This window comes from Brassica rapa, chromosome A03 (genome assembly GCF_000309985.2).
Source record: "Brassica rapa cultivar Chiifu-401-42 chromosome A03, CAAS_Brap_v3.01, whole genome shotgun sequence".
Classification (NCBI taxonomy): domain Eukaryota; kingdom Viridiplantae; phylum Streptophyta; class Magnoliopsida; order Brassicales; family Brassicaceae; genus Brassica; species Brassica rapa.
The window spans coordinates 2,122,283-2,148,019 of NC_024797.2; the positions used below are offsets into that span (position 1 = coordinate 2,122,283).

The 25,737-nt window shown below is 39.0% G+C and overlaps 7 protein-coding genes and 1 long non-coding RNA gene across 12 annotated transcripts; 3 read left to right on the forward strand and 5 right to left on the reverse strand.

Annotated features, from left to right (window-relative positions):
• Positions 1 to 405: 405 nt before the first annotated feature.
• LOC103855937 (serine/threonine-protein kinase EDR1) lies at positions 406 to 5,150 on the reverse strand. 3 transcript variants are annotated; one of them, XM_009132991.2, is made up of 13 exons: positions 4,596 to 5,042; positions 3,899 to 4,339; positions 3,675 to 3,778; positions 2,933 to 3,530; positions 2,528 to 2,816; positions 2,291 to 2,331; positions 2,087 to 2,155; positions 1,889 to 1,989; positions 1,701 to 1,779; positions 1,434 to 1,601; positions 1,273 to 1,322; positions 1,022 to 1,198; positions 406 to 806 (listed from the first exon to the last, which is right to left on the reverse strand). In XM_009132991.2, the coding sequence occupies exons 1-13, from the start codon at positions 5,040 to 5,042 to the stop codon at positions 701 to 703; spliced, it is 2,670 nt and encodes an 889-aa protein (XP_009131239.2). In that variant the 3' UTR covers positions 406 to 700. The 3 variants fall into 3 exon arrangements, with proteins under 3 accessions (XP_009131239.2, XP_009131237.2, XP_009131238.2); XM_009132989.2 differs by having other exon boundaries at positions 409 to 806; positions 2,933 to 3,557; positions 4,596 to 5,150; XM_009132990.2 differs by having other exon boundaries at positions 409 to 806; positions 2,116 to 2,155; positions 2,286 to 2,331; positions 2,933 to 3,557; positions 4,596 to 5,150.
• A 302-nt stretch (positions 5,151 to 5,452) lies between these two features.
• Positions 5,453 to 14,952, forward strand: LOC117133061. The gene is made up of 8 exons (XM_033289094.1): positions 5,453 to 6,387; positions 6,462 to 7,175; positions 7,434 to 7,496; positions 7,731 to 7,793; positions 7,984 to 8,046; positions 8,184 to 8,617; positions 8,720 to 8,801; positions 8,876 to 14,952. Exons 1-8 carry the CDS (start codon positions 5,500 to 5,502, stop codon positions 9,491 to 9,493), a joined length of 2,925 nt encoding a protein of 974 aa, XP_033144985.1. The 5' UTR covers positions 5,453 to 5,499; the 3' UTR covers positions 9,494 to 14,952.
• Positions 7,214 to 8,880, forward strand: LOC117132471. Of its 2 annotated transcripts, XM_033286610.1 has the most exons (4): positions 7,214 to 7,496; positions 7,731 to 7,793; positions 7,984 to 8,046; positions 8,184 to 8,880. In XM_033286610.1, the coding sequence occupies exons 2-4, from the start codon at positions 7,764 to 7,766 to the stop codon at positions 8,619 to 8,621; spliced, it is 531 nt and encodes a 176-aa protein (XP_033142501.1). In that variant the 5' UTR covers positions 7,214 to 7,496; positions 7,731 to 7,763; the 3' UTR covers positions 8,622 to 8,880. The 2 variants fall into 2 exon arrangements, with proteins under 2 accessions (XP_033142501.1, XP_033142500.1); XM_033286609.1 differs by having other exon boundaries at positions 7,214 to 7,793.
• LOC117133062 (uncharacterized protein At4g04775-like) lies at positions 10,075 to 10,661 on the forward strand. Its single transcript, XM_033289095.1, has 3 exons — positions 10,075 to 10,114; positions 10,178 to 10,326; positions 10,464 to 10,661. Exons 1-3 carry the CDS (start codon positions 10,075 to 10,077, stop codon positions 10,659 to 10,661), a joined length of 387 nt encoding a protein of 128 aa, XP_033144986.1.
• LOC117133063 lies at positions 11,434 to 14,777 on the reverse strand. The gene is made up of 5 exons (XM_033289099.1): positions 14,390 to 14,777; positions 14,165 to 14,302; positions 12,434 to 13,287; positions 11,543 to 12,327; positions 11,434 to 11,437 (listed from the first exon to the last, which is right to left on the reverse strand). The coding sequence occupies exons 1-5, from the start codon at positions 14,775 to 14,777 to the stop codon at positions 11,434 to 11,436; spliced, it is 2,169 nt and encodes a 722-aa protein (XP_033144990.1).
• LOC117132470 lies at positions 13,951 to 15,801 on the reverse strand. Its single transcript, XM_033286608.1, has 2 exons — positions 15,307 to 15,801; positions 13,951 to 15,210 (listed from the first exon to the last, which is right to left on the reverse strand). The coding sequence occupies exons 1-2, from the start codon at positions 15,743 to 15,745 to the stop codon at positions 14,966 to 14,968; spliced, it is 684 nt and encodes a 227-aa protein (XP_033142499.1). The 5' UTR covers positions 15,746 to 15,801; the 3' UTR covers positions 13,951 to 14,965.
• Positions 15,802 to 19,550: 3,749 nt separating this feature from the next.
• LOC103855938 lies at positions 19,551 to 22,224 on the reverse strand. The gene is made up of 2 exons (XR_001957874.2): positions 20,155 to 22,224; positions 19,551 to 20,019 (listed from the first exon to the last, which is right to left on the reverse strand). It is a non-coding gene; the product is annotated as an uncharacterized LOC103855938 (long non-coding RNA).
• A 678-nt stretch (positions 22,225 to 22,902) lies between these two features.
• LOC103855940 (CTD small phosphatase-like protein 2) lies at positions 22,903 to 25,347 on the reverse strand. Of its 2 annotated transcripts, none has more exons than XM_009132993.2 (5): positions 25,215 to 25,347; positions 24,678 to 24,756; positions 23,864 to 24,258; positions 23,452 to 23,789; positions 22,903 to 23,374 (listed from the first exon to the last, which is right to left on the reverse strand). In XM_009132993.2, the coding sequence occupies exons 3-5, from the start codon at positions 24,246 to 24,248 to the stop codon at positions 23,153 to 23,155; spliced, it is 945 nt and encodes a 314-aa protein (XP_009131241.1). In that variant the 5' UTR covers positions 24,249 to 24,258; positions 24,678 to 24,756; positions 25,215 to 25,347; the 3' UTR covers positions 22,903 to 23,152. The 2 variants fall into 2 exon arrangements, with proteins under 2 accessions (XP_009131241.1, XP_009131242.1); XM_009132994.3 differs by having other exon boundaries at positions 23,864 to 24,103; positions 25,215 to 25,346.
• Positions 25,348 to 25,737: the final 390 nt, after the last annotated feature.

A 25,737-nucleotide genomic window follows, 5' to 3' on the forward strand; every position in this document is an offset into this window, starting at 1 on the left:
CACGTGTCCTCGCATCGAAAAGGACGTCACGCGAGGCGGCCGTTTCCAAGAGTCGATGACTTTAGGGTTTCCCCAAGTTGGGCCGGATGTAATGGGCCCATTTGGATAACGAATTTTAGCCCGGGTTGGTTTTTTAGTGGGCTTTTTTGTAATATGCTTTCTGGGTCTGGCCCGATTCCTTTAATATAAAAACTTATTGATGGGGAAAAAAAAAAAAAAAACAGATCAAACGTTTCTCTCCGTTTCCTTTGAAGGTCATATCATCATCTTTTTTTTCACTTTCATTGTAACTTTTACAAGAGTTAGCAGAGCTTTATGTAAAAGCACTTACAATAATCCCCCCCCCCTCCCCCCCCCACATGTTTTTTCTTACATTTACCAGATTTTAGGGGCAAATCACAAACCAAAAAGAAAAATAGAACTCCGTAGGCTTTACTTGTATTCTTTTTCTTTCATTCTCATAATTTTGTTGTTACAAGTAGCAACAATAATGATGGTAGTAATAGTTACAAAAGGGGGTTGTAATAAGGGTTTTCTGTTTGTTGTTGAGCTCCCACTTCGATTGAACTCCACAAGCTTTTCCCTAATCCCACATTCTTTCATCATCTGACCGTAAAAGCAGCAACGCAAAAGAAGAAAAAAAGGCAATCCTCCACCCATTTGGCTCTTTGAACCAGACCAGGTGCTGTCTACGATATCTTTACATCAAACTTTCACTTGTATTCCCTCTGTTGCTTATGTTTAGACCCTGTAGCCGCTTCAGACTTCGCATCAGTTGCGTAAACGATGGCCGTAAATGCGGTTCCCTTCACAGAAAATAAATAAATAATCTCACACCTTAGCTTACTCTAAGATAGTTATTCCAGTTAAACCTAAACACAGACCCATTTCTATGGTAATTTCTTTTAGCACTCAAGCTAGCTGAACATAAGGTTCGGAGCTATCTTCAGAACATGGATTCATACTATCATACAGCAACTTGCTAGATTTTAAGGATTTTAGAGTGAGGAAGTGGACTTACGTTTGCCAACAATCACGGATTATCTGTGCAACGGTTGGATCAATATCATCTGTGATCTCAAGGCGACGGTTCTGGAATCCCACAGCTCCAACGACTTGCATCGGGTTTAAACCTTTCCAGGGTATGCGTGATGTAGCTAGTTCCCACAATATCACACCAAAGCTGTACACGTCACATCTGCGCAAACACACCAATCAATACTTATGTACTAACATGCAAAAGATTCTCATAGCTCGAAAGTTCTCACTCACTTCTCATTCGCTGGTTCATTCCTTAACACTTCTGGAGCCATCCACTCGGGCTGCACGACATTAGTAGGACGCTTTATCAAGTAAGATGCTCTGTTTAACTTCGCCACAGAGATTCTGATTGAGAGGAATAAGAAATGGTTCTAATTGAGTTAGTAACTGACCGTTCCTGCAGTTGATTTGGAGGACAAATACGTGTGATGTTTCATGCGCGACAATCCAAAATCACAAACCTTCACGACCCAATTTTTATCAACAAGAAGGTTTGGAGATTTCAAATCCCTATGTACTACAGTTGGGTGGCTGGTGTGCAAGTAGTTCATCCCCTTTGCCTGCAATAAAAACAGATAGAGAGCAAGTGTCAGATGAACTTTGGCAATATAGCAGTAACGTCTAGATCCTTCTGCTCAAACAATGAAACTCATGCTTACCACATCAAGTGCCATCCGCATTCGTCTCTTCTCATCAAGTTGATGATTTGGTCGGTGGAGTAATCTATACAAACTCCCCCTGCATAGTGTCATGAAAGTCTAACCCGTTAAGTCAAGAAAAAGAACATTAAAACTATCAGACAAAGTGATCCATTCACGAATTGTAAAAGAACAGTATGAGGATTAACCTGGGTAGGAACTCTGTCAGGATGGAAAAATTTGGAGGTCGAGTAACTGCTCCCATGAAAAGAACAACATTTGGATGCCGCAACCTCAGCATTATTTCAATCTATCGGAACAAAATAAAACATTCATAGTATGATTAAATAGACTGCAAGTAACTCTACAGAAACAGATATGTCTATGATTGAATGATCTGGAGTTACTTCAGATCTGAACTGTGTCAATGCATCACCAGAGAAATCTTGGTCCAGAAACTTCTTAACAGCCACTTCCTGAAATTAGAAACACAATCAGTTCAAGAAATTCATGTATAAGATAGCAATCCCATTGATTGAAAGAAAATGGGTTTTAGAAAGCGCAGACTAAGCATCTTTTCTAAGAATATAAGACTCCAAAACTTAACTCACAGTTCCATTCCACTCTGCACGGTAAACTTCTCCATATGAACCTGCAACAGAAACAACACCGAGAAGGAGCAAGTTAGATCTTGTAATCCGGGATACTAAGGCTAGTCTGGTTTATCAAACTGAAAATCGTCGGGGTTTAGATTTTAGCAACAATCTTCATCAAAAGTTCCTCTCCCCACGGATACAACTATAAGTTTGCAAGCTTCTATGGAAATCTACTGTTTGATAAAACCTTACCAATACCAATCCGCTGGCCGATCTGAAGATCTTCCCACATAATTTCCCATTTTGCAGCCTCGCCGAGAAATGGATTAATTCCTTGGTCATGACTATCACAAACAGAAGGCTCCCCATCAGCAGTGCCAATCTCCATCTTTTCCGGTGAAGAAACTTTACCCATATTATCAACCTCAAAGTTTTTCTTCATTGAAAAATCGACCTCCCCTGAAGTACAAACAGCTGACAGTTGCAGTGCTGTGGGGTTCCTATCAGATTCTCTCATTTGTTCAGCTAACTGATCTCCGACCTGATGGAAATAAACAAAGACTTCAGATTTTTAAGATAGATCAAGTGTGAAGGTGGGAAAGAATTAAAAGAAACTTGTGCTAATTTAGTAAAATGGGAAGTGTATCCTAAGATTACCTTTTCTGGGTTGCGTGGAACAGCAGAATTAATAGAATTGCTACTTTCTTGCCAGAGTTCTTGAAGCAAACTCTTCTCCCTCAAGTTCTGTGGATTGACATCCATAAACAAATCTGGGGGAGGTGATGCACCACTTTCTAACAAGACAGCATGTAATTTCTGCGCAAATTCAGGGTTCTTTGCTGCACTTATGACATACTTTGAGACATTCTTGACTTTTACTTTCTGCGCACATGTCGGTTTCCCAGAAAACGGCGGCAAGTTTTCACCAGATATCTGCTGTGATTGCATTAGCTTTCCAAAGTCATGCTCAAACCTCTCCGTCTGATGCTTTTCAACAGCACATCTGTCACTGTTTTCTTCATGGCTTCCATTAAACAAGTTTGCCACAATACCAGAATATCTGGAATCTGTTTCCTCCAAAACTGAAAATGCTGGCGTTTCAATTTCTTTCTCAGGTACAGGGCAAGAATGTTGCAACGTGTCCAGATCATCAGGAAATACTCTCGTATCAGTGCCAGAAACTGGAAGAAAACTACTTGGAACCTCCGAAGGAATCAGAGCACCCGGAGCACCCATTAAATCAATAATGTATTCACTGCAATGCCAAGATTGAATTAGGGCTCTGCAAAATATAACTACCATCACATAAAAAATGAGCCCAATATCAGGAAGCTAGAATCATAACATAAAAACCGTCCCTTACTTTTAATCAAGTTGGACTACAACAGTCAATGAATACCTTTGGTCGTCTAGTTTAATCAAGTTCACAGCCCCATCGTCAGTTCCAGTGTAATAGCTGCCTTTTACCAGCATACACGGGAGATCAATCCTATCAGCAAGCACCTAGAAAAAAGAAAAGAGAACTATTCAGCTTCACCCTGTATCCTATAGCAGTGATCAAAATAAAATAACTAAGAGGTCTAAGACCAATGCTAGTAACAACTAAAAACGAATTGTTATAACCTTGAATAGCAAAGCCCTGTGACGTGCAAGACCAAAATTAACTCGTCCAAGTGGAATAACAGTGGTATTCAAAGCATTCCTTAGTTCATAGCTACGATGCTTCCACCTTCTCAACGCTTCATCTGCATTCTCAACGGGGCCACCCATCTGCTCTACAACTATATCCGCAATCTTCTGAGTCAAATCACTTGACACCTGACCATGAGCAAAGTCTGGACATTCCAAAGACAAAGCGGATGCTCTCCTCTCTAGCTCTTGCAGTTCAGGATCAATCAACCGGTTCACCAAAACCACCTCGTAATCAACATCGTCAGAAACAGAGATGCCTTGAAGATCCACGAGAAGTGGCATCTTCCCTTGTGAAAGAGAATTGGACGTAACCCCATACACATCGTAAAAACCATCCCTGACTTTCTGGTCATAGTTAATAACCTTATGTCCCTACAAAAAAACAAGAAAAGTAAACACCAGCTTAAGTCCAAGCAGTAACAGTGATCAACTACATCAATATCCTAACTTCTCTAACCATAAACTACACATGAATCTAATAATTAGTCAATGTACATAGTGTATGTCCCCTACAAAATGTAATCACCAGCATGATCAGCAGTAGCAATGTTCAATTCCAGCAAAACCCTAATTTCTCACTCTCTAGACAAATTAATCTAACAACTAGTCAATGTATATAGTGTATTACCCAATAGCGAAGCGACAAAAAGTCAACGGCGGAGTCAGCGTTAGTGACCGGAGCCTTAACGCCAAGGCTAATCCGCTTAGCGGCATCAAGCTGAGCCGTATCTGCATTCTCTCTCGGATCGGGATCAGAAACGCTGATCGCCATAGCTAACTGGACTTGATACTCCTCCTCCATCAAACCAAAATCGATACCGTCCACAGCCGCCGCCAGATCACGCCCCGCAGGCTCAAACGTTTCCAGCCTCGGCAATGTCGCGGCGGCGTTACCGAAACCTGACGACGAGGAGACGGAGGAAGTAGAAGCTGGGCTAGGGCTGGAGCTACGAATAGAGGTGGGATCGATCATCGGTCGAGTCGAATCGTCTAGCCTGTGATGTTGGTCTCCGAATCCGTTACTGCTACTTCCTCCGATGTGGAGCTTACGGAGAAGATGCTTCATCTTCGGCATCGATCGTCAACGAACGACGAACTGATCGAATCTCTCTTTCTCTCTCTAAGAATGTCCAGTTTATCTCTCTAGTATTTTTCCGCTATTTTTCTTTTTTTTTTAGAGAAATTGCACTCTACACATTAGCTCTTTAGTGTATTTAGCTCTATGCACATTTACGTACTTCTAGGCAAAGTGTTAGACTTGCTTGGACGAAACTACCCCTACCGTATTCTTAACTTTTATATTCTCTCCACAATATTTTATTACTTTTGTGTTTAACCAAAACAACACGAAACCACTTTTTGTCAGACAAGTTGAAACCTATCACTATCCTTACATTCTCAACTTTCGATAACTTCTTTCTAACCTTTCTCATCATCTTTCATCTATATATATTGAGACTTATGCTTCTAAATATATATATCTCCATCTCTTTCTACTTTCTTTGTAGTATAAGAGAAATTGATTTTACCCCATGTCGTCAGGCGCCGATGAAACCGATGAAACCCCACATCTTCAATTCCCACCTCGCATGTTCGCCGTTGGTGATGAACCACTAGGAATTAGGGTTACTCCATATCATAAACCTTCTGCCATCACCAAAATTCTAAACGCTCTAACTGAAGATGAAATCGAAGCTATCCGGAAGACCCCTTTTGGGAAACTGGTGGAAATTGCCGATAAACCGTCATTCTCTGGACGATTTGGGAGATTTCTTATATCAAGACAGTTGAAGATCGTGAAGAAAAACGAAGCCTGGTTTCTTTTCGCCGGTAAACCAGTTAGGTTCTCCCTCAGAGAATTTGCGATGGTGACCGGCCTCAACTGCCAGCAGTATCCCACTCATTCGAAGAAAAGGAGCACGAAGAGTATAACAGAGAAGCCATATTGGGGTGAGCTTTTTGGGTTAATGACTGAAGTTCCGGTAAGCTATGTTGTTAGCATGCTAAGGAAGAAAACAGTTACGGATCCGGAAATTAGGTTTAAGTACGCCCTGCTTGCTTTGCTCTCAGCCGTTATAGTGCCAACGTCTCACAATCCGCGAATTGCTCACCAGCATGCCGAGATGATCAAAGATGTTGATCAGTTCCTTGCGTTCCCGTGGGGGCGGGCTTCCTTCGACATGCTTATGAGCAGCATAAAAGAGAGAGATGAAGTATCACTATCACAGAACACCATTGCTCTCAAAGGGTTTGTGCTATCATTACAGCTTCTAATGATTGAAGCTGTTCCGTCGCTTACTGGAGTTGTTGAAGATGGTGGATCTTCTGCCTCAGACGGCGATGAATCTGTTGATGAAGATGGAAAGGGAAAGAAAAGTATCAATACTGTGCATGTCACTGATATTGATACTGCCGCGAAGGTATACATTTCAAGTCTATATTGGTATCAATGGTCACAATTTGCCAGTAAGTTGATGATGTTATTGCCCTGCAGGCTCACGTTGTTTCTATTATCACTGCGGGAGTTGAAGAATTTCTTCTCAACCCCGAACTCGGATTTTCCGATGACGGTGAAGATGTGCTTGTAACCAATATGGTCAAGTGTGTTGAAGATGGATTTGCGTTTGCTAACTCCCATTTTACCGGTGGGGCTACCAAAGCTGACGTGAACCGAATGCGTGAAGACGGTAAAACAGGAAAAAAAAGGTCACGGAAGAACACCAAAGTGAACCTGAAAGAGCCTGTCACGGAGGCTCTCGACGCTGATTATGTTGCAGACATTGTAAGAAAGAGTGTCTCAACAGAATTGAGCAAGATGGGGGTACAAATCCAGAATCTCGTTGACAATGTAACGACCTCGCATCAGCTTTTGCGCTCCGACATCGAAGACATGTTCCAGATTTTTCGGAGGGATATTACGAAGTTGGTCACTCCTCTTTGCACTGCCCCACATAACCCCCCACCACCTCCTACCCCACACTCATCTCATTTTGGAATGAGAAACCAGTCGGGTAGCACCACTCCTGCAAACACAAATAACATCATCAATGAGGCTGTCCGTTTTGCAAATCAGCACTCACTCCAAACAAAGAAGGTGACCTCACCATGCCTTTTCTTAAAACACAATCTAATTGCCACCATATTTGGTGATGCAATACTCTTTGATGTCATAGGGTATAACGGCCGAGAAAGGTGTAGTCGAAGAAACTAATGATGATGATGCGGACTTTAATCTCGAATCCGAACCGAATGTAAGGGGGATCCATCTGAAATTCATATTACTCTATAGCTTATCCATTTTTTTTTCTTTGAATCGTTAGCTATCCACGACTCGAATTAGATTGCACCTTTTTAATTTGAATTGGTAGGATGAACGTTAGTATGATAAACAGATTATTACATTGTACTATTTACTTTAGCATGTCATTTTACATTAGTGTTTGCTAACGTTTGTGGTCATGTGCAGGCCGATGTCCTTTCAGACAAAGACGCTCCTGCTGTGGAAACCAATCCTCATGTACAAGACAGTGTAAGTAATCTGTAACAACTTAGGATTTACTTCTCTCAAACAACAAATATGACTTACTAGTTCGAAATATATTTCTTTTTCCATTGTTAGCTCACTTCGACGGGGAATAGAACGCATCTACCTGATTTGATTTGTTAGGAAGTATATTAGTTTGATAATAATATTAGCACTGTACTCTTTACTATTCGCATGCTCTGCAACAAATTGTGAGGTAACGTTTGGACTCATGTGCAGGCCGATGCCCGTTCAGACACAGACGATCCTGCTATGGAGACCAATCTTCATCTACAAGACAGTGTAAGTAATCTGAAACAACATAGGATTGACTTCTCTGAAACAAAGAATGAGTTGGTACCAACCAAATTTTTTTTTTTTGATTGATAAGATTTTTGTTTATTTTGCTAAAGTTATAAGTAGACTGCTTTTTTCATACGTTTAGCATGTCTTTCAACATCAATGTATGTTAACGTTTTCGACTCATCTGCAGGTCGATGTCCTTCTGGACACAAACGCTCCGGCTGTGGAGACCAATCCTCATCTACAAGACAGTGTAAGTAATTTGTGTCAATTTTTAATGTCTGGTAACCCTAATCTCCACTTGCTATAAATTTTGGATGGCGAATTTTTTAGACAAATGCTAACCATATCTAATACCAACGTTATTATAATCTCAATATTCCTCTTCAGGAAAATCTCCCAAGATCAAAAGAACCTACTGTAGTTGGTGATAGTCGAGACCCACTCGTGGCTGAAAACGATCCCATATCGAAGGACAGTGGAGACACTAGTCTTGCATTTCCCCAGCCAACATTCTCCCTTGGCCTGACGCAGGAAGATCCTCAACTATCCAAAACAAGCGCCCCTGACAGCGAGGACTATGGTGATGAACATATGACAGTCGATCCACCACCAACTTCCAATGAGAACGATGCTCCAGCGCCGCTTTACAGGAAAAGCAAGCGTCCACGAGTTGTTCCTAGGTCACTAGTTGGTGATTACCAGTGTGATAAACGTATACTGGTGCGTGCGTGGGAGGCGCATGTGAATGCCACTAGAAGGGTCCCCAACGTTGACTACGCTGTGAAATTCGCTGAACTTTCATCGAAGCTGGAGTCCCCATTGTAAGCACATTCTACTAGATATGCTAATGAAAATATTATACTACATCCGTTATTTTAGCATGCTAAAACTATTTCTTATAATGTATGTGCCTTTTACCGCAGCACAATAAAACTTGATGGCTTATCTCTCACTAGTAAAGAGCTCTCTGCAATTGTTGACAGGTCTACGCACTTACCACCAAAGGTAATGTTTTAATTTTAGATATATATTAATTTTCAATCTGGGTGAGGGCTCAACTGATGTTGTCAATGTTGTAGGCTCTTGACGTCCTCATTCATCATACCCGTTTAGTTTTCCAATCCTATCCAGTCTCCCTCCAATCAAAGAACTCTGTTTTTTTGGACACAAAGTTTGTCTCACTCCTTGCTAAGACGTTTTTCAAATTCTCCAAAGCACCTAAGAAAGAAAGTTTTCGATTTCCAGCCGCATTAGCTGACTATTTAGTTCGAGATTTCCCAATTGATGAAGCTAATCGTTTCTACTTCCCGTTCAATTTTGACAAGAAGCATTGGGTTGGTGTTTGCGTTGACTCATCCCTAGGCCAGGTTTCTGTTTTAGACTCAAACACCTCTCTCAGGACGGACGGGATGATCACGTCAGAAATGCGTTCTATTTCGCAGATGTTTCCTTACATACTGAAACAAGCTGGGAAACAATGCAGTTCCAAAGACATGAAGACATTCACCATCGACAGACCTCGTTCCATCCCTCAGAACACCACCTCCTTTGACTCCGGCGTTACTTCTATTTTTCTAATCCAAGCTCACGCGGTTGGGGGTCTCGAAGTCTGCAAATGCATCACACCTGATGTGCTAGACGTTGAGGTCGAGCGCCTCACAGTTATGATCTATGAAGAATACATGGGACTCATCTGAGTGTGAACTTGTAGCCTATGTCTCATTTCCCGCGTCATGGAGATCGTCTGCTCAATCTCATATTTTGTTGTTTGTTAGTTTGTTTAATGTTGTTGTTTCTAAGATCGAAAACTCATTTGTAAGATGTTTCGGAAAGTTACCCTTTTCGGCTTTAAATGTTTTGTCTGTATCCTGCTAACAAGACCGCCTCAATATAATTACATTTCAATTATGCTCCTTATGCAAACGGGGCCCAACTAACCTGACTTAGCTCATATACTACACATACAAGTTAACAATTTAGCATGCTAACAAGACAACATGCGAGACTGAATACGGACAAACCAGGCGGTCCGGAACTTGGTTTACATATAATTACGGTTTAATTTCTAGAATTTAAGTCCGATACTCCGCTTTTTTGTAACAAAACGTCGTCGTTAGACATTATTTCCTTAGATAAACTTTGGTGATTGTGCTCATGTATTGATGATCTAAACGACGTCGTTGTCTTTCCTGCTCCCCTTATTTAACTCTACCCCCGAGACTCCGCTTCTTCATAACCCTAGCTCGCCGGAAAAAAAAGGAGAGATTGAGCCGTTGATATGTCGACCCAAACCAAGGGAAGCTCCTCCTCAGCACCCGGTACGTGGCTACGCTCTTTTTAGCAAGGAATATCATCTATTTAAAATGTTCTATGTTTTACAGGGGGAACACGTTCTAGGCGGCGAAGAGTTGAGAAACCGAGGGGGATCCCGCAATTCTGTCGTTGTGGTGAAGAAGCAGTGATTAGGACATCAGGGACTGCAAAAAACCCCGGTCGGCTCTTCTACTGCTGTCCGAACGGATCAGAGGAGGTAACTGATTTTCCACCTATAGCAAGTATTTAGTGAAGTATGTTAATGCTCCCACACATGATAGAGCTTATTGGTAAGTAGTTCCAGAACAATCCTTTAATTGAGAGGGTGATATTGCTTCATATTTCCATGTTCAGGACAAATTCCATCTTTTCACATGGACTGACGAACGTGTGGTGGAAGAGGTAGAGGACCTAAAGTGTGAAGTTTCAGAGCTGAAAGCAGACATCTCCAATGTTAGAGCAGAACTAAGTTCAATAACGAAAGATAGCGAGCGTACCAAGCTAATGGTAGAGTTAGCAAGAGACAGGAAATGTTGTTGTGCTATATTATAAGTGTAGGAATGCCGATCCCAATGCTATGTTATCCATTGTCTTAATCCACTAAAAAAACCCATGCAACCTTGTCCTTAATTGTGTTGTTGTATGTTTGATTGCGTAAGGAGAAATTTCACATTACTCTAGCACAAATAAAACAATTTGCTTGACGGTGTCTGGTTGAAAGGATTGAGGTTTTAACTAGGGGCTCGACAGTATCAATCCAATGGGTCTGTTGGCAATAGACGAGAATTGCTGTCGTGCTATAATGCAAGTATAGAAATGATAAATTGTAGTGGGATTTATTCCTGTTTAAGGCCCTTCTTAGCAAACTAATTTTATCAGTTTCACAACAAATAAACTTTACCGTGCTATAATACTGTCGTAGAATTATTTTGGTGTTAAAACTTTTGCTGCATTAAATTTAAGGTTTCAACATTTCAGTTTTCCCTCAGATGTTAACGTATGTGTTCACATGATTAAATGAAGTATACGACCAAAACAAACCTTTGTATCACACTTAAATAATGGAAGGAATTTTTATTTATAATAATAAAGCGTTACATCTTAACTCCAACAGACCTATATGATCGGATAACTACTATTACAATATCACACAAGATAAATAGCAGTTGTCCATCATGATCCCACCCCTTTCCATACAACTCTTCCTACGCCACAAATTCCTTCCTACAAGCTTCCCCAACATTTTATATAGATTCCTTGCAAGTGGCTTTGTTGTGTCCCAGCCCCTTGCAACGGCTACACAAGGCCCTCCTCTTAGTGCGTTTCATCTGCAAACATTTTTATCGATCAGGTCAAATAGTAAATCATATTGTATCTCTATTCCATTAAATCTAGTTAGTATACTTACTATTTTTTCCCCCCTGGAGAAGAACCTCTGCTTCTTCGGCCTCCCAGGTGGGCGTCTTGTCACTGGAGGACACAGTTTCATACCACCAAAGTCAGAAACCAAATCAGACACACCTGTGTAGTCAGGCACTGGCAATACACTCCCTGCATATGCCGACCTCAGCCCCTCAATAGTGTATGCAGGCAAAACTAACGATTCCACGCTAATCTTTGCCTTGATTGCAGCAGCTATAGCATGTGAACATGGAATGGCAAGCACCTGAAACTCGTAACAGCTACATGTTTTTTTATCGAGGTCAACGTGAAAGCTCCCTCCGTTCTTGTTGCGCACCTCGTACTCGTCCTCTCCAATTTGAGTTACGCCGTATCCACCTGTCTGCTCAAAACTTTTGGTTAGCATTCCGGAGACCTTTGGCGACATTGAACCCATATTCTTCTGGGCTGCTTCCCTTCGCGTTGCAAACCAACCTGTGAGCTTAGTACGAATGAAATCGATCAAAGGTATTACCGGAAATTCTCTAGCTTCCCGCAAAACAGAATTCCATGATTCCGCAAGGTTGCTTGTCATGATATTATATCTCTTTCCCGGGAAATGTGATCTGGCCCAATGCTCTAACCCAATATCAAGTAAGTACTCAGCACATGCCGGATCCATTGTCTTAATCTCGTTAAAAGTTGTATAGAATTCCTGCAATCTGAAGGTCCTAGCTGCTTTAGCAACGAGATATTCCAGGTGCCGAGCTCTGAAATTTGACCTTATGTTTCTCTTCAAATGAACCACACAGATACAATGCCCCACTCCCGGATAGACCTGCATGCACACATCATTTAATTAGCATGATTCACGGTTAATGCATGTGCATATACGCATTTTTAACATAATCTGATGATCAAAGACACGGCAATCAATTAATTACCTTGCTAAGACCTTTGTATATAGACATGTGCCTATCAGATACAAACACCAACTCATCATCCCGCTCAACAAATGCCGACAACTGCTCAAAAAACCACTCCCATGAAGAGTCGTTTTCGCTGTCAACTACTGCAAAAGCTAGAGGAAATATCTGGTAGTTGCCATCTTGGGCAGACGCAGTCAGCAAACACCCTGCATATTTCCCTTTCAAGTGAGTACCATCAACCACCACCACTTTTCTCATGAACTCATAACCCTTGATTGAAGCGCCAAAAGCGACAAACATATATTTGAAACGTTCGCCACCACCCTCAACTGTTTCAGTGTAGAGTTTTGTTATCGTCCCCGGATTTGCAGTCACCAGCCTTTGTAGGTAGTCTGGTAAGAGGTGGTAAGATGACTGTGTGGTACCTTTAGCTTTATCAATGGCCACATCCCTAGAACGCCATGCCTTCCAGTATGAAATATTGACGTCATGGTCGCCACGCATCATCTGCCTTATTTCACGCGGTTTAGGTCCTCCGCCGGCGCTTCCAAACTTGTTTCGCATTAGCTCTCCAATAACCGATGAAGTAGCTTGAGTCTGATAACCGCCACGCTCATCTATCGAGCATGTATGCTCTGATACCACTTTCCGAACTTCGAACACATCAGCATCCTTAAGTTTGACTGCATACACTCTCCATGGGCAATTCAGACCACAGCATTCAAGTACCATCAGCCCTGGTTCTGACTTCCTACTTCTGTACTGAAACTTCATGCTTATGGCATAAATAGCCATATGTTGCTTGAAAGCCTCTCTGTTTCTGAACATCATGCCCTCAGTAACATTGTTTCCGTATTCTCCTAACTCGCCTATAAACATATACATCACGGAAATGGTTAGGACAGCTACAATGCCAAAAAGTTTAACTAGCAAACCAAAACTATATAGATTCCGTGCCAAACTAGAAGAAGTTATATTTCTCATTATATTTCCAAACGATGTACTTGTGTAATAATTTTATTGTCTTCATATAATGCACGTTGTTGTATTACAAATTCCCTTTATATGTTCCATTTTACAGTAATATGACAAATATTTTTTTAAGGTAGCACTGCCAGAGGTTTTCATTTAGCGCGTCAACATGAATACAATAAAGGTTATGTAAGACTTAGCTGTCTAACAGAAACAACATACAATCCAAATCAAACATTAAACCCTATTTAAATAAAGATTGTTTTCTTTGACCAATGCTAGAGGGTTTTCCATTTAGCGCGACAAAAGTAATACAACCACGGCTACACATAAGACATAGCAGTCTAACAAACACAACACACAATCCAAAACAAACGTTAAACCGTAATAAAACATAGATTCTTTTCTCTAACAAATGCTAGCGGTTTTTTCCATTTAGCGCGACAACAGAAATACAACTATGGCTACATATAACACTTAGCAGTATAACAGAAACCACAGCGAAGGCAAAACTAACATTAAACCATATTAAAAGCAAAGATTATTTTCATTAAGCATTGCTAGAGGGTTTTTCATTTAGCGCGATAACATAAATACAACAACGTCTACTTATGACTTAGCAGTCTAAAAGAAACAACATACAAACCAAATTAAACATTATCCACCCAAAACATAAACACCACCATCAACCACAGACAATACACGCGACAACAAGGTAATCCAACTTGCAAACCCCTTTTCCTTTCCCCAACAAAACATTTTAAAGACACCCACCCTCGGTGCTACTCCCTTCCGATGAAGTTTGCTCTGCCCTCTGACCACCCTTCTTTTCACGTCCACCATGTATGGTAGCCTTGCTCCCTTCAGCGAATTCTGTTGGCGTCTTTTCCAATGCTTTACCAGCCCTCTTCTCTGTTTTCACATTAATGTATTAAAAATTGTTTACAATTTGTCCGCCATATCATAAAAACTGTTTTTTCAACGTAAAGCATCCCGTACCTGTGTTCGTTGGGAGGATGCATGCAGACTCCCCTAGTTGAATCGCACTCGGTTCCTCTACCATTTCATTTGTACGCACTTGTTCACCTATATATGTCGGCACAAGCGGGGCATGTGTCGATCCTGTTGATGAGCCACCGCCATTATCATCCGTTGCTGCGTTTGGCTCACCCACACCCATGTTTTGATTTCCCGGTGGGTCATTGACATGTAAACCTTCTGGACAAGCAAACCCCTCATTTGCAACATCTTGCCAAAAACGCATAGTATTCTCAACCCCTTCACCAGTGATTCCTTCGGTGGGACCATGTGTAGGGTAGTTCAACAAGTCCATTCCCACATCCCAAAACACAGACGGTGCTTGGGCTTGCGTGATTTGTTCTGGCATTACGGATGTCCTCCCTGTTATCCCTGCATCACAGTGATATTTAGCGATTAGTAGTTTTGCTATAAAACTTCTTATTTATCAGGCTAACAGTTTTACGTTTTCTTGTTAGCCAAGTTTAACACTTCCAGTCTCATCAGATATGCTAAGCATTAAACGTGTTTGTACTAATTTCTTTTCCACATACTCAATCAAAGTTGATAAAACCAACCTTGCACAACATCCTCGAGAGTTCCTTCCATCATTACTTCATCATCGTCGTTGTCAAGTTCAATGATTTCTCTCACCGGAGCTGTGTTGTGGTTACGATTTGCACGGTAACAGTCAGCGTGCGCCATCTCCAAAGACACTCGATGAAAAAGAAGCATCGCTTCCTCAGGGAATATCGCGTTCATCACCCGTTCAGTTTGGGCTGCACGATCACCAAACACAAGACCTGCATTACAAAAATCATTGGTTTAGACATCATTATAATGAAACAATAGACAACAAATTAAATGTAGAGTTTTCCTATCCGAGGTCGTATACTTACTTTCATACGCAGCCCTTGAGTTTTCAGTGGCAGTCATGTCAAAAACATACGAGGTTGCACCAATGTTGAAACTTGTTCGACACAGGAAATGGTACTCAGCCACTCCTTTAGGCCCCACTGTTACAAGGATTGCTAGATCCTCCAACCAGGTTCTCACGTTAAGGATCAAGGAGAGATCAGACGTGTTAGCGATCGTTGTTGGTGGTGTCTTGTTACCCAGTGGCACGAGCATCCAGCTAGGCAGACGGTACGTCACAACCACCGGAGTCCGTTGACTTAGGCTGTAACGGCGCCTTACGATCTGGTCGAGCATATCAAAGGTGGCTGTCTTGCTAATCAACAACCCATATCCATAATCTTCAGGGTCGACTATGAAATCCCATTCTTCGTTTCCGTTTTTCTTCCATTCACCTAGCCAAATACGGATAGAGCGAACCATCCTGAAAAAACAAGAATACTACAAGAGTTAATGCATGTCGCTGATATGGCAACCGCAATTTATGTTGCAGCAAAATAAAAAATAACGAACTAATCATTCTCATATTTAATGACAGGTGATGATATCTTCAGATTTCATGTGACAAATAACAAAACACTAAATAGCAGTCGAACAACAGTTAATGCATGACGAACAACAGCTAAAACATTCTCTATTTATGACTCTCAGAAATTAACTACGATGAAACTAATTAATACCTTCGATTTTCTTTAGTGTTTATGGTGCATAAGCTCACCGGTTGGATCCCCTTTTATAGCGAAACCCGACATGAACTTTCTCACTCTAGCCCCCATACAAACTTTTTGCATGCCTTAGAAGATCTTTTTACTCTGATCCTCCTTTCCATGCACAGGCTGTTATCACAGGTAGAAACCGCTCATTCGTCAATTCTATTTGTAAACTGCGTAAAGTTATTTTAGCGGGTATATATTCTAGGTTAATGATTACTAACCCCCCCAATCGAAAACAATAACCCTTTTAGCTTCCAACCTACACTAAGCCTACGGCAAAACCTCTTCCTTATCTTATAGAAGGACCTTATCGTCATTTTGCTTTGCTTTCTGACAATCGAAAGCCCACATCTTTTCTCTTATGGGTATCCGCCTAATTTCCACATTCTTCTTGTATTTTGGCCCAATTCACCCTTTTTTTTACCATAACTAGGATTCGGACCCCCGCGGTTCGCGGAGGAAATGATACTAATTTTAAACATAAATATTTTCAAATACTTGGTTAATTTTGGTAGGTATTTCATTTGTGGATTGCTTGGAGGATATATTAAAAGCAGAAAAAAGATAATGGGCCGAAAACCGTGGTCCAATATCGAGGTTCATACAGTAATCGGTTGGACACTGAGCCAAGGGATGCAACTTCAAGTAAAACTGTAAAAGTTCTTCCAAGCTCAAAAGCAGGACCAACCGGACTGTTTCAACACTTAGTTCATTCTTTATGTTGTACCGATAGAACCTTTGTAACATTTTAATCACCAATTAGTAACGTGATACAAATACCGATTTTATAAAGAAACACTACAACAAAAATTATTATTATTAATTTTTGACACCCTAAATCAGTGTGAAAACCAATGCTCCACAAACATTTCTTCTCATTTAGAATCTTATTGATTTCAAAGCAGAAGTATAGTTAGGCCTCGGCATAAAATCCGAAACCCGAAATCCGAACCGAACCCAAACCGAAAAACCCGATCTGTTATCCGACCCGAAATGTAAAAATACCCGAACGGGTCTTGTAGGGTGGTACATAAAATATCTGAACCCGAAGTTTTATTAACCGAATCTGAACGGGTCACCCGAAAAGTTCAAAATTAATAGTTAATATAAATATTTTAAAATATATATAAGTATTTCAATTATTAAATTCTATATTTGTGGTTATATGATATATAATAATAAATATTAAAATTTTAATAAATAATTTAAGTACACAATTAGTTATAAATAAGTATTTTATAATTTGCTAATTGAAATAAAAAGTCTACTCTCTATAAAGCAATACATATTGTTTACAAATAATGTTTGTTTTCATGTTTGATTTAACATTTTATTGTTATTTTATCAATTTTATGTGTAATATATTAATTTTTATTTAAGTTAGATGTTTTTCTTTATGTTTTGCTTTAATTTTTTTGTTTTTACTTCAGTTATATCCGAAACGAACCGATATAACCCGAATCCGTATGATATATGATTACTTTATGGGTTTTAAAACGCAATACAATTTTGGACCGAACCCGAAGTGTTATTATCCGAACCCGACCCGTACTAATAAAATTTTAGTATGGGACCTAGGAGCGTAAACCCGAAAATCCAAAAAACCCGATCTGAATGCCAACGGGTACACGAACGCCCAGGCCTAAGTATAGTATTTATTTTATCAGAAATGGAGATTTTATAGTACATTTCTACAAATTTCAGTTACATTTTTTATTTACAGTAGTATATATTATTAATATGTATTAGAAACATCGGTTATGGTTGAGAAAAAGCTGATTTTTTTTTCTGGAAACGTCAAATATGCTTGCATACTCACCATTCGTAGATTTGATCCTAATATCTATGCGGTTATTTTACATTATGTTGGTTTTTCTTATACTGCAAAGTCAGGTACAGCCGACACATATTTAGTCACAATACTTAGAAATAAATTTAAAACTATTTTTGCAACTTAAGTTTACGCAGAGTAAAACCAAAAAGTATAGGATAAATTTGTAAATAAAATAATGAATTCCATCTGAAAAACATATACCAATGTTTTTTTTTATTTTTCATTTTATATAATAAAAACAAATTACTGTTCCTCATTAATTTAAATTTCTAAATAAAAAATATATATATAATCTAGTTAAAACAAAACATAAATAGATATATTATTACAAAAATATATTTATATAAATCTAGATAACATTGGAAGCATAAAATTATTTTATCTTAACACACTGAGAATACAAGCAAATATAATAAAAGGATAATTACTCATTGCAAATAATTAAAGTAAAAAAATATTTTAAAACTAAAATAATAATATATAAAACTGTTTTGGTGTAGAATTTGATATGGGCAATTGTCAATAATAGCACCTTTTGAAGTTTATGTCTCAAAAATAGCACTAGAATGAGAAAGTCACAAAAATGACATTCATTAAAGGGTAAAATATCCCTAATACCCTTGGTTTAAAATTAAATAAACAAATAAAAATAAATAAAATAAAAATAAAATAAAAATAAAAAATAAAATAAAAAAAAAAAAAAAAAAAAGAAATTTTTTTTATAGTTCAGATTATATGTTTTCAGATTCAAAATTTTATAAATTTTTTTTTTGAAATTTTTTTTTTTATTTTTTTTTTTTGGAATTTTCTTTTTATAATTTAAAAATACTTTTTGAAACTGTTTTTAAAATTTTTAATTTTTATTTTAGTATTTATTTTTTATAAAATTTTAAACCATAATTCCAAAACCCCACCCCTAACTCTAAACCCTAAGGTTTGGATTAATTAACCCAAGGGGTATAAGAGCACCCGCAATGGGAATCTTTAAAGTGGAGTCCTTAAAAAAAATAATTAAATAATCAGTGGACCCTATCAAAAATTAAGGATTCAATCCTAAAAATCCCTAACTAATGACTCTTTCTTAGTGAATCCTTGCACTATTTGCGGGTCTCCACGACTTGTGGCGATCCGCGATTGGTTGATATTATTATTTTTTTTTCAATTTAAAAAAAAAATAATAATAATATTTAAAAAATCAAAATACATTTTTTCTAAAGACTCCCTTTGGGTAACACCATTGCGGGTGCTCTAAGTGTATATTTACCTCTTTAATGAAACCTATTTTTGTGATTTTGAGCCTTGAGTGCTACTTTGAGAACAAAAACTTGGTTTGGTGCTATTCTAGTCTTTTTCTCATTTGATATTGTGACTGGAATTAAAAATTAATATAAACAATAAAACACCAAATTTGGTAAAAAATAAATTATGAGGTCAATTGGTGAAGATGGTTTCGGAACCAGAGGAATGGTCGGCGTTTGAGAGTTACCTGCAGGACATAAAGCTACTGAAGACACGTTTTACTAGCTCAGAGATCATTCATGTACCCCGGACGGAAAATCAAAAGGCGGATAGTCTAGCACGATGTGCCAGAAAACAATCGTCTTTCGTCGTTCATATGGATGCAGAGCTTTCGGATTGGTTCGCATAGTCTATATGAGTCTGTTTGTTGTTGACAAAAAAAAATAAAAATAAAAAAATAAATTATGAGGTCGTTTATTTATATTATATTGATGCAATGATTTGTAACATTATAAATATAGAATTATCATCAAAACTTGACGATCTTTCCACTTCTTCTTCAAGTACAAACTTCCCCCCTTAAACGCATGCACAGGCAGATGAGTGATGCACTTGCGAATTATCAATTTACTGAAAACGAAGAAGAATATATACTTCAGTTATTCACCATTCTCATATCAGTTCTTCTGGTGAACATCACGAACCAATTACTAATGAAACAGAATCAGGAAATAAATATGAAACAATGAAACTTGAGTAGGCTGCAATACAAAAACTGGGAAAAGTATCATAATCAGAGACAAAATAAGTCCGAATCAACAGATAATACAAGAAGAGAGAAAGGGAAATCCACAAGCAAATTGGTCGTCCAAAAATTAAGATGCAGTTCACTCCATCTCCTCTTCACATTACTAACCATTCAAAAAGAGATCGGATCACAGAGACATTTAAATAGGTCAAACTGTGAAAACGAAGCAAATTTATAGATATGAAACGAACAACAGTCGCTAATGGATTATCAGAGAGAGACATGAAAGCGGAGTTACCGGTGCCGTTATTATTTTCAACGTCGTACTTGGTGGCTTTTACTTGCCGCTGTGTTGACTTCATTGTGATGTATTTTCCGTGGTGTATATGTAATTCCAATCGTTGTTTCTGGTCGCAGCGTTTATAAAAGGAACACGGCTTATGTTGAAAACGATTCTGAGATTCTGGGAAATATGGATTGAGAGAAGATAAATGGAAGAACGATAACACATCTGTGAGTTGATGTTCACCAAAAAAAAAAAGACTTGATTAGGATGTTGACGAAGCGGAGAGAAGCAAAATCCGGAGAGGGAGAAGGAGCGAATGAGAGCATCTGATGAATGAACTACTAAAACAAACTGCAAACCTGTACCATTGATTCTATTAATAATTCTGTGAAAAGAGACGACTCTTGAAGGAGATGATAACGGTTATCCAATTTGTATAAGCGGGGCTCTGAAAAGCTATGACTTGTGAATTGAAGACGACGATTGAATTGATAACGCTTGAAGACGAGATGAAACAATGACGTCATACTCTTATCTTAAACAAAATATTAGCCATTAGATTATTTACTCCGAACAAACTACACCGTTTGATATTAATTTTTTTTTTCCTATAAAAAAGATGACATCATTGATCGAAAAAAACAGGTTTGCTATTATATATAGATGATTATTGATTGGACAACCAAGTTTGTCATTAGGGCTGGACAAATAAACCGAACCCGAAAACCCAAACCGAATCTGATCCGATAAAAATGAATCCGAACCGATTCAAACCCGACGTAAATACCGAATAGATCTTGTTTTGTGGTATTTCGAGTTATGAGTATTATCCGAACCGAACCCGAATCTAAATGGATATCCGATAAAACCCGAAACATTCAAAACCTCGAAAAGATCTTGTACCAAACATGATCTCAATTCCTAATATGTATCCAAAATACAGTATGAAATATTGAACATCTAAAATACTTATCTATTACATGAAGGTCGGTGGTTCTATTGCATGAAGGTTGGTGGTACTATTACATGAAGGTTGATGGTTGAAGATGGCCATTGAATCTTGAAGTATTTAGATTTTGATTTTGTTTTCGTTAAACAATGTTTATCATTTCATGAGAAGTTGGTTTTCATTTTATGCTTTTATTTATTTGGTTTTCTTTTTATCAGTAAATATGTTTATTTTTTGTTTGATTTTGAATGATCACGGTTGATGTTCCTTATTTTTGAATCGATTTTACTTAAGTTTTTATTAATAGGTACAAATCAAGTATTTTAAAACTGAAGAACCGATTTTACTGATGTTTTGGTTATAAAATAGGTAAAAATCAGGTACTTTTAAACCGAAAAACCGATTGGGACCCGAACCCGAAAGTATATTGGGTTGTACCGGTTTTTTGAAGATTTACTAACCCCGACCCGAACCCGATAGAATCCGAACCGGTCCCGAACCGAACTTTCATATAATCCGAATGGGGCTGATTTTGGTAAACCCGAAAAACCGAAACCCGATTGGATAAAACCAAAACCCGTTTAGGACCCCGAATGCCCATGCCTATTTGTCATAGTGTTTTTACAGAGTTTTAATCATAAAAAACAAATAAAAACACATTCAACATCCAGACAAGAGAAAAGAAGGAGGCATTGCATGACACAAGTTAATAACACGAGACAGCATTTGAGAGAGAAAGAGAACGAGAGATTTCTAGTCCGTAGGCTTGATCTTCTGATTGGTTTTAGAATTATCCACGAAAGCCAAAGCTACGTGCAGTTGCGAGAGAGATGCCAGTCTCTATCACAGTTTCTGGGAGGACCTCAGTAACTGCAAATTTAAAGCCTTCCACAGAACCTCCGCTAAGTTTCAGAGCCTCGTCCCTAGCATATTGTCCACGGAGATAAAGCAAAACTGAACCGTCCCAGAGAGGAAAACAATCGGATCCGGGGAAAACCCTAAGTAGCATCTTCTCGATATCATTCAGAGAGAGGCAAGTATCAAATCCTCTAACTTTCAACGTGTGCTGTCGGTATTCGTCTATGACACTGGTAGGAGCAAAGAGATGCTCAAGGTTATTGTCGTCAAAAGGGTAAGCCGTAATTGTTAAAATACGTCCTCCCACGTTACTTTTTTTTTTGAAACAAGTCCTCCCACGTAACTTCCATCAAGCTTCAACGCCTCTGCTTCACATTCTCCATTAACATAGATTAAGGCGCGTCTGCGATTACGACATTTGTAGTCTACGGGAACAGAGACATGCATTAACTTTATTCTACGTGATGCGAAGTGTTTTTTCAAAGCCTCTTCCACATCCTCCCTACGAGGGGAGGTGTCGTATCCCTCAACCACCATCCTGCTAATAATACTGCTATTTCGAATCCCACCGTTCAATTCCACACCTTCGTCCAAGGCAGGTTTCGCGTGGATTCTCAACGTGCTGGAGCTAATTAGGATCTCTGCATTACGACCGTTCAATTCCAGACCTTTGTTCGCGGATACGTCCATGGGGACTGCTGCGCTAGGTTTTTCGAGAGGCGATGAAATTTTTTTATTTTTTTATCCGCTATTTTCCTTTTTAAAAATGATTATTGTCAATAAAATAAATGGATAAATATTACTCAGCTTAACGTGCGCCGACATCGGCGTAAAGTTAGCAAATTCTACTAACACGCGCACTACTCTTCTTCTTCTTCTTCTTCTTCTTCTTCTTCTTCACAAGTAATCTCCTTTTGGTAAGAAAAGCTTTGACTATTCTACTGGAGACTATGTCACAATTATTCAAAAATATATTAAAAAAAAAATTATAATAATTATTCTGTGACTTCTTCTTGTATACCAAGGTTCTTTAAACTAATAAGAAAACAACATTTGATATATATATATATAATATATCTTCCAACTTCTAATCCCTCCAACCTCAAAAGAGCAAGAAGAGAAACTTTCACAAGCTTTCTCCCAAAGAGCAAGTCTTCTCCTTTGTGTAGCTTTTATGCCAGATTCTGAGCTTTTGAAAAGACTTTACCTTTCGAAAGGATCACCTGCCTCAGCAGGATACTCGGGTACATCTACAGCTGCCTCAATCTTTTCCTTTAGATTGAACTTCTTGGCGATCATGGGCCTCACATCTTCAGCTCCTATTAAGCTTTCAAGAAACGGTAGCAAGTGAAGGAGTTCTTTATCTGACGGGTCGTTAAACCAGCTCTCTATCGGCACACCGTTCTCCACTTGAAACCCAAATGCCTATAACATTGCACCAAAACAATAACTCAGAGAGAAGAATACTAATGAGACAATGCAACAGCCTTGAGATACGATACCTGTGGGGAGTTATCGACGATGATCACACGAGATAAGTCGCGTCCAAGGACAGACAAGTCCTTGAGGTAGTTACCGTCAAAGAAAACACACGAGTCACGGTACACTCTATGGCGAAAGAGCTTCCTCTTAGGGTCAAGCACATTCAGAAGCTGCTCGGCGTAGATACTCTGGCTAGCTGTGAAAATAATGATCTCGAAGAGACGGGACACTCTCTCCATAAACTCTTGTAGGTGAGGACGGCAACGCACGTACACCGTGTGCTCTTCTTCATTGAAATGCACAGGGAATGTGAAATCCACCTCGTCACAGGGTTCTAGAGTAGAGTGCACAAGAGTTTCTGTCGCAAATCAAACAAAAGATATAAGAAACTCTTATATGGATCACATCAAGTGCTTGTTTAAGTAGCGTTACCGTCGAGGTCTAGGACTAGGGAGATGGGAGGGCAGCTTCGGGTCTGTTTAGGAAGCAAGACGGGTCTGAAAGTAGGGACAACGGAGGACAAGTTGGGTAAGTTTTTGATGAAGAGGTAAGGATCGAACTCGTCGAGCTCTTCCTCGTCCTCTTCTTCGTCCTCCATGTTGCATACGGAGGTTATGAGGGAGTCTTGGCCGCGCTCATCGACGCACTCCAGCTTTGAGCTTGTCGTCATCGCTAGATAAATAGCAGAAACCGAATCCAAGTTACAATTTGAATCAACGGGACTTGTATTTAGAGCAAGCAATCGATCATAAGGGTTCTGTGCATCCAAATCTCGAGAAGAAGAAGAAGAAGAAGAAGGAGAGCCATCGTCTTCCATTACAAACAACCTAGTAACATCAACTTGTAACTGTATAAGTGACTAGAAACTCTCTCACAGTGACTCAACAAGACTCAAAGCCAAATGCAACTACCCCAATTGGTTAATTTCACATTCAAACTCAACACATAATGCTCAAGAACTAGACTATCTACATTTAGAGTTCTAAAAATCGAAACTTTTACATTCATTCTCAGCACACAATGCTCAAGAACTACACTATCTACAATTAGAGTTCTAAAAATCCCAACTTTCACATTCATTCTCAGCACACAATGCTCAAGAACTACACAATCTACAATTATAGTTCTAAGAATCCAAACTCTCAGATTCATACTCAACACTAGGTATGCTCAAGAACTACACAACGACAATTGTAGTTCTAAAGATCCAAACTTTTACAGAGAGGGATTGTGGTATAGCACTAACCTTGTAAAGGAACTGTCTTTCGCCCAGTAGAAACCCACGAGAGGAGAAGAACCGGAGCTAGCTCGAAGACAAGGATAGTCTGGAGAAAGAAAAAAACAGATCTGGGATTAGAAAAGAGGAGCAAGCCCTAGATGAAATCACAAGTATAGAATAAAAAGGCACAAAGATTTAAACTTTGGAGCCCAAAAGAGGCAAATTCGAAATCTCCCGCTCGTGGAAAGTGACAGAAATCAATATTCTATCCCACATAACCGAACCGGAAACCCAAAACCCACGAAATCGAATTCAGGAATTTTATTGGGTTTTCTTACAGAAACAGAAACGGTAATAGAAGATACAAACGACAAGTTTAGTTTCTGTCTGTAAAAAACGAAGCTTTGACTGAAAAACGACGATTAAATCGCAAAATTCTCAGCAACGAAGCTTCCACACTCAGATTCTAGCCAAGAAGACTCGAGCTAAGAAGAAGAAACGGAGAGAGAACACAAAAAAAAAAGACCCTAGAGACAGTGAAGCTGATCGGAGAAAGAAGAGTACCTCCGATCAAAACGATTTTTCCTTTCTTCGTCTTCTTCTCTCTCTCTCTCTCTCTCTCTCTCTCTCTCTCTTTGCGAAATAAAAAGTAAAATATTTTTCTGGTAATGAATGTGAGTCGACTTTAGTCCACGTAAGGGGTGAGAATTTGCAACTATATGCCCTCGTACTTTTTAAATATTTTTATTACTAGCTTGATAGTTTTTTCATTACTCAACAAAACCCATGCATTTGGGGAGTTGGCCGGAAAATGATGACGGCGGACGTCATCGCCGGTTCAATGAGAGGAACCATGTCGTACTATTAGCTTTCTGGTTTTACTCTTACAGTTATAATTGTTAGATTACTAATTATGACTTTTCTCTAAATAAAGAATATTTAAACTTTTAAAGTGTTTAAAGAATCTTTGTACAGTACAAGATTCTTTTATTTGACTTAAATATCTAGTATCAGAAACTCAGCTGGTTAAGTATTCTATTTAGTCATATACTATATAGGATGGTCTTTACTCTTTAATTTCATTTTA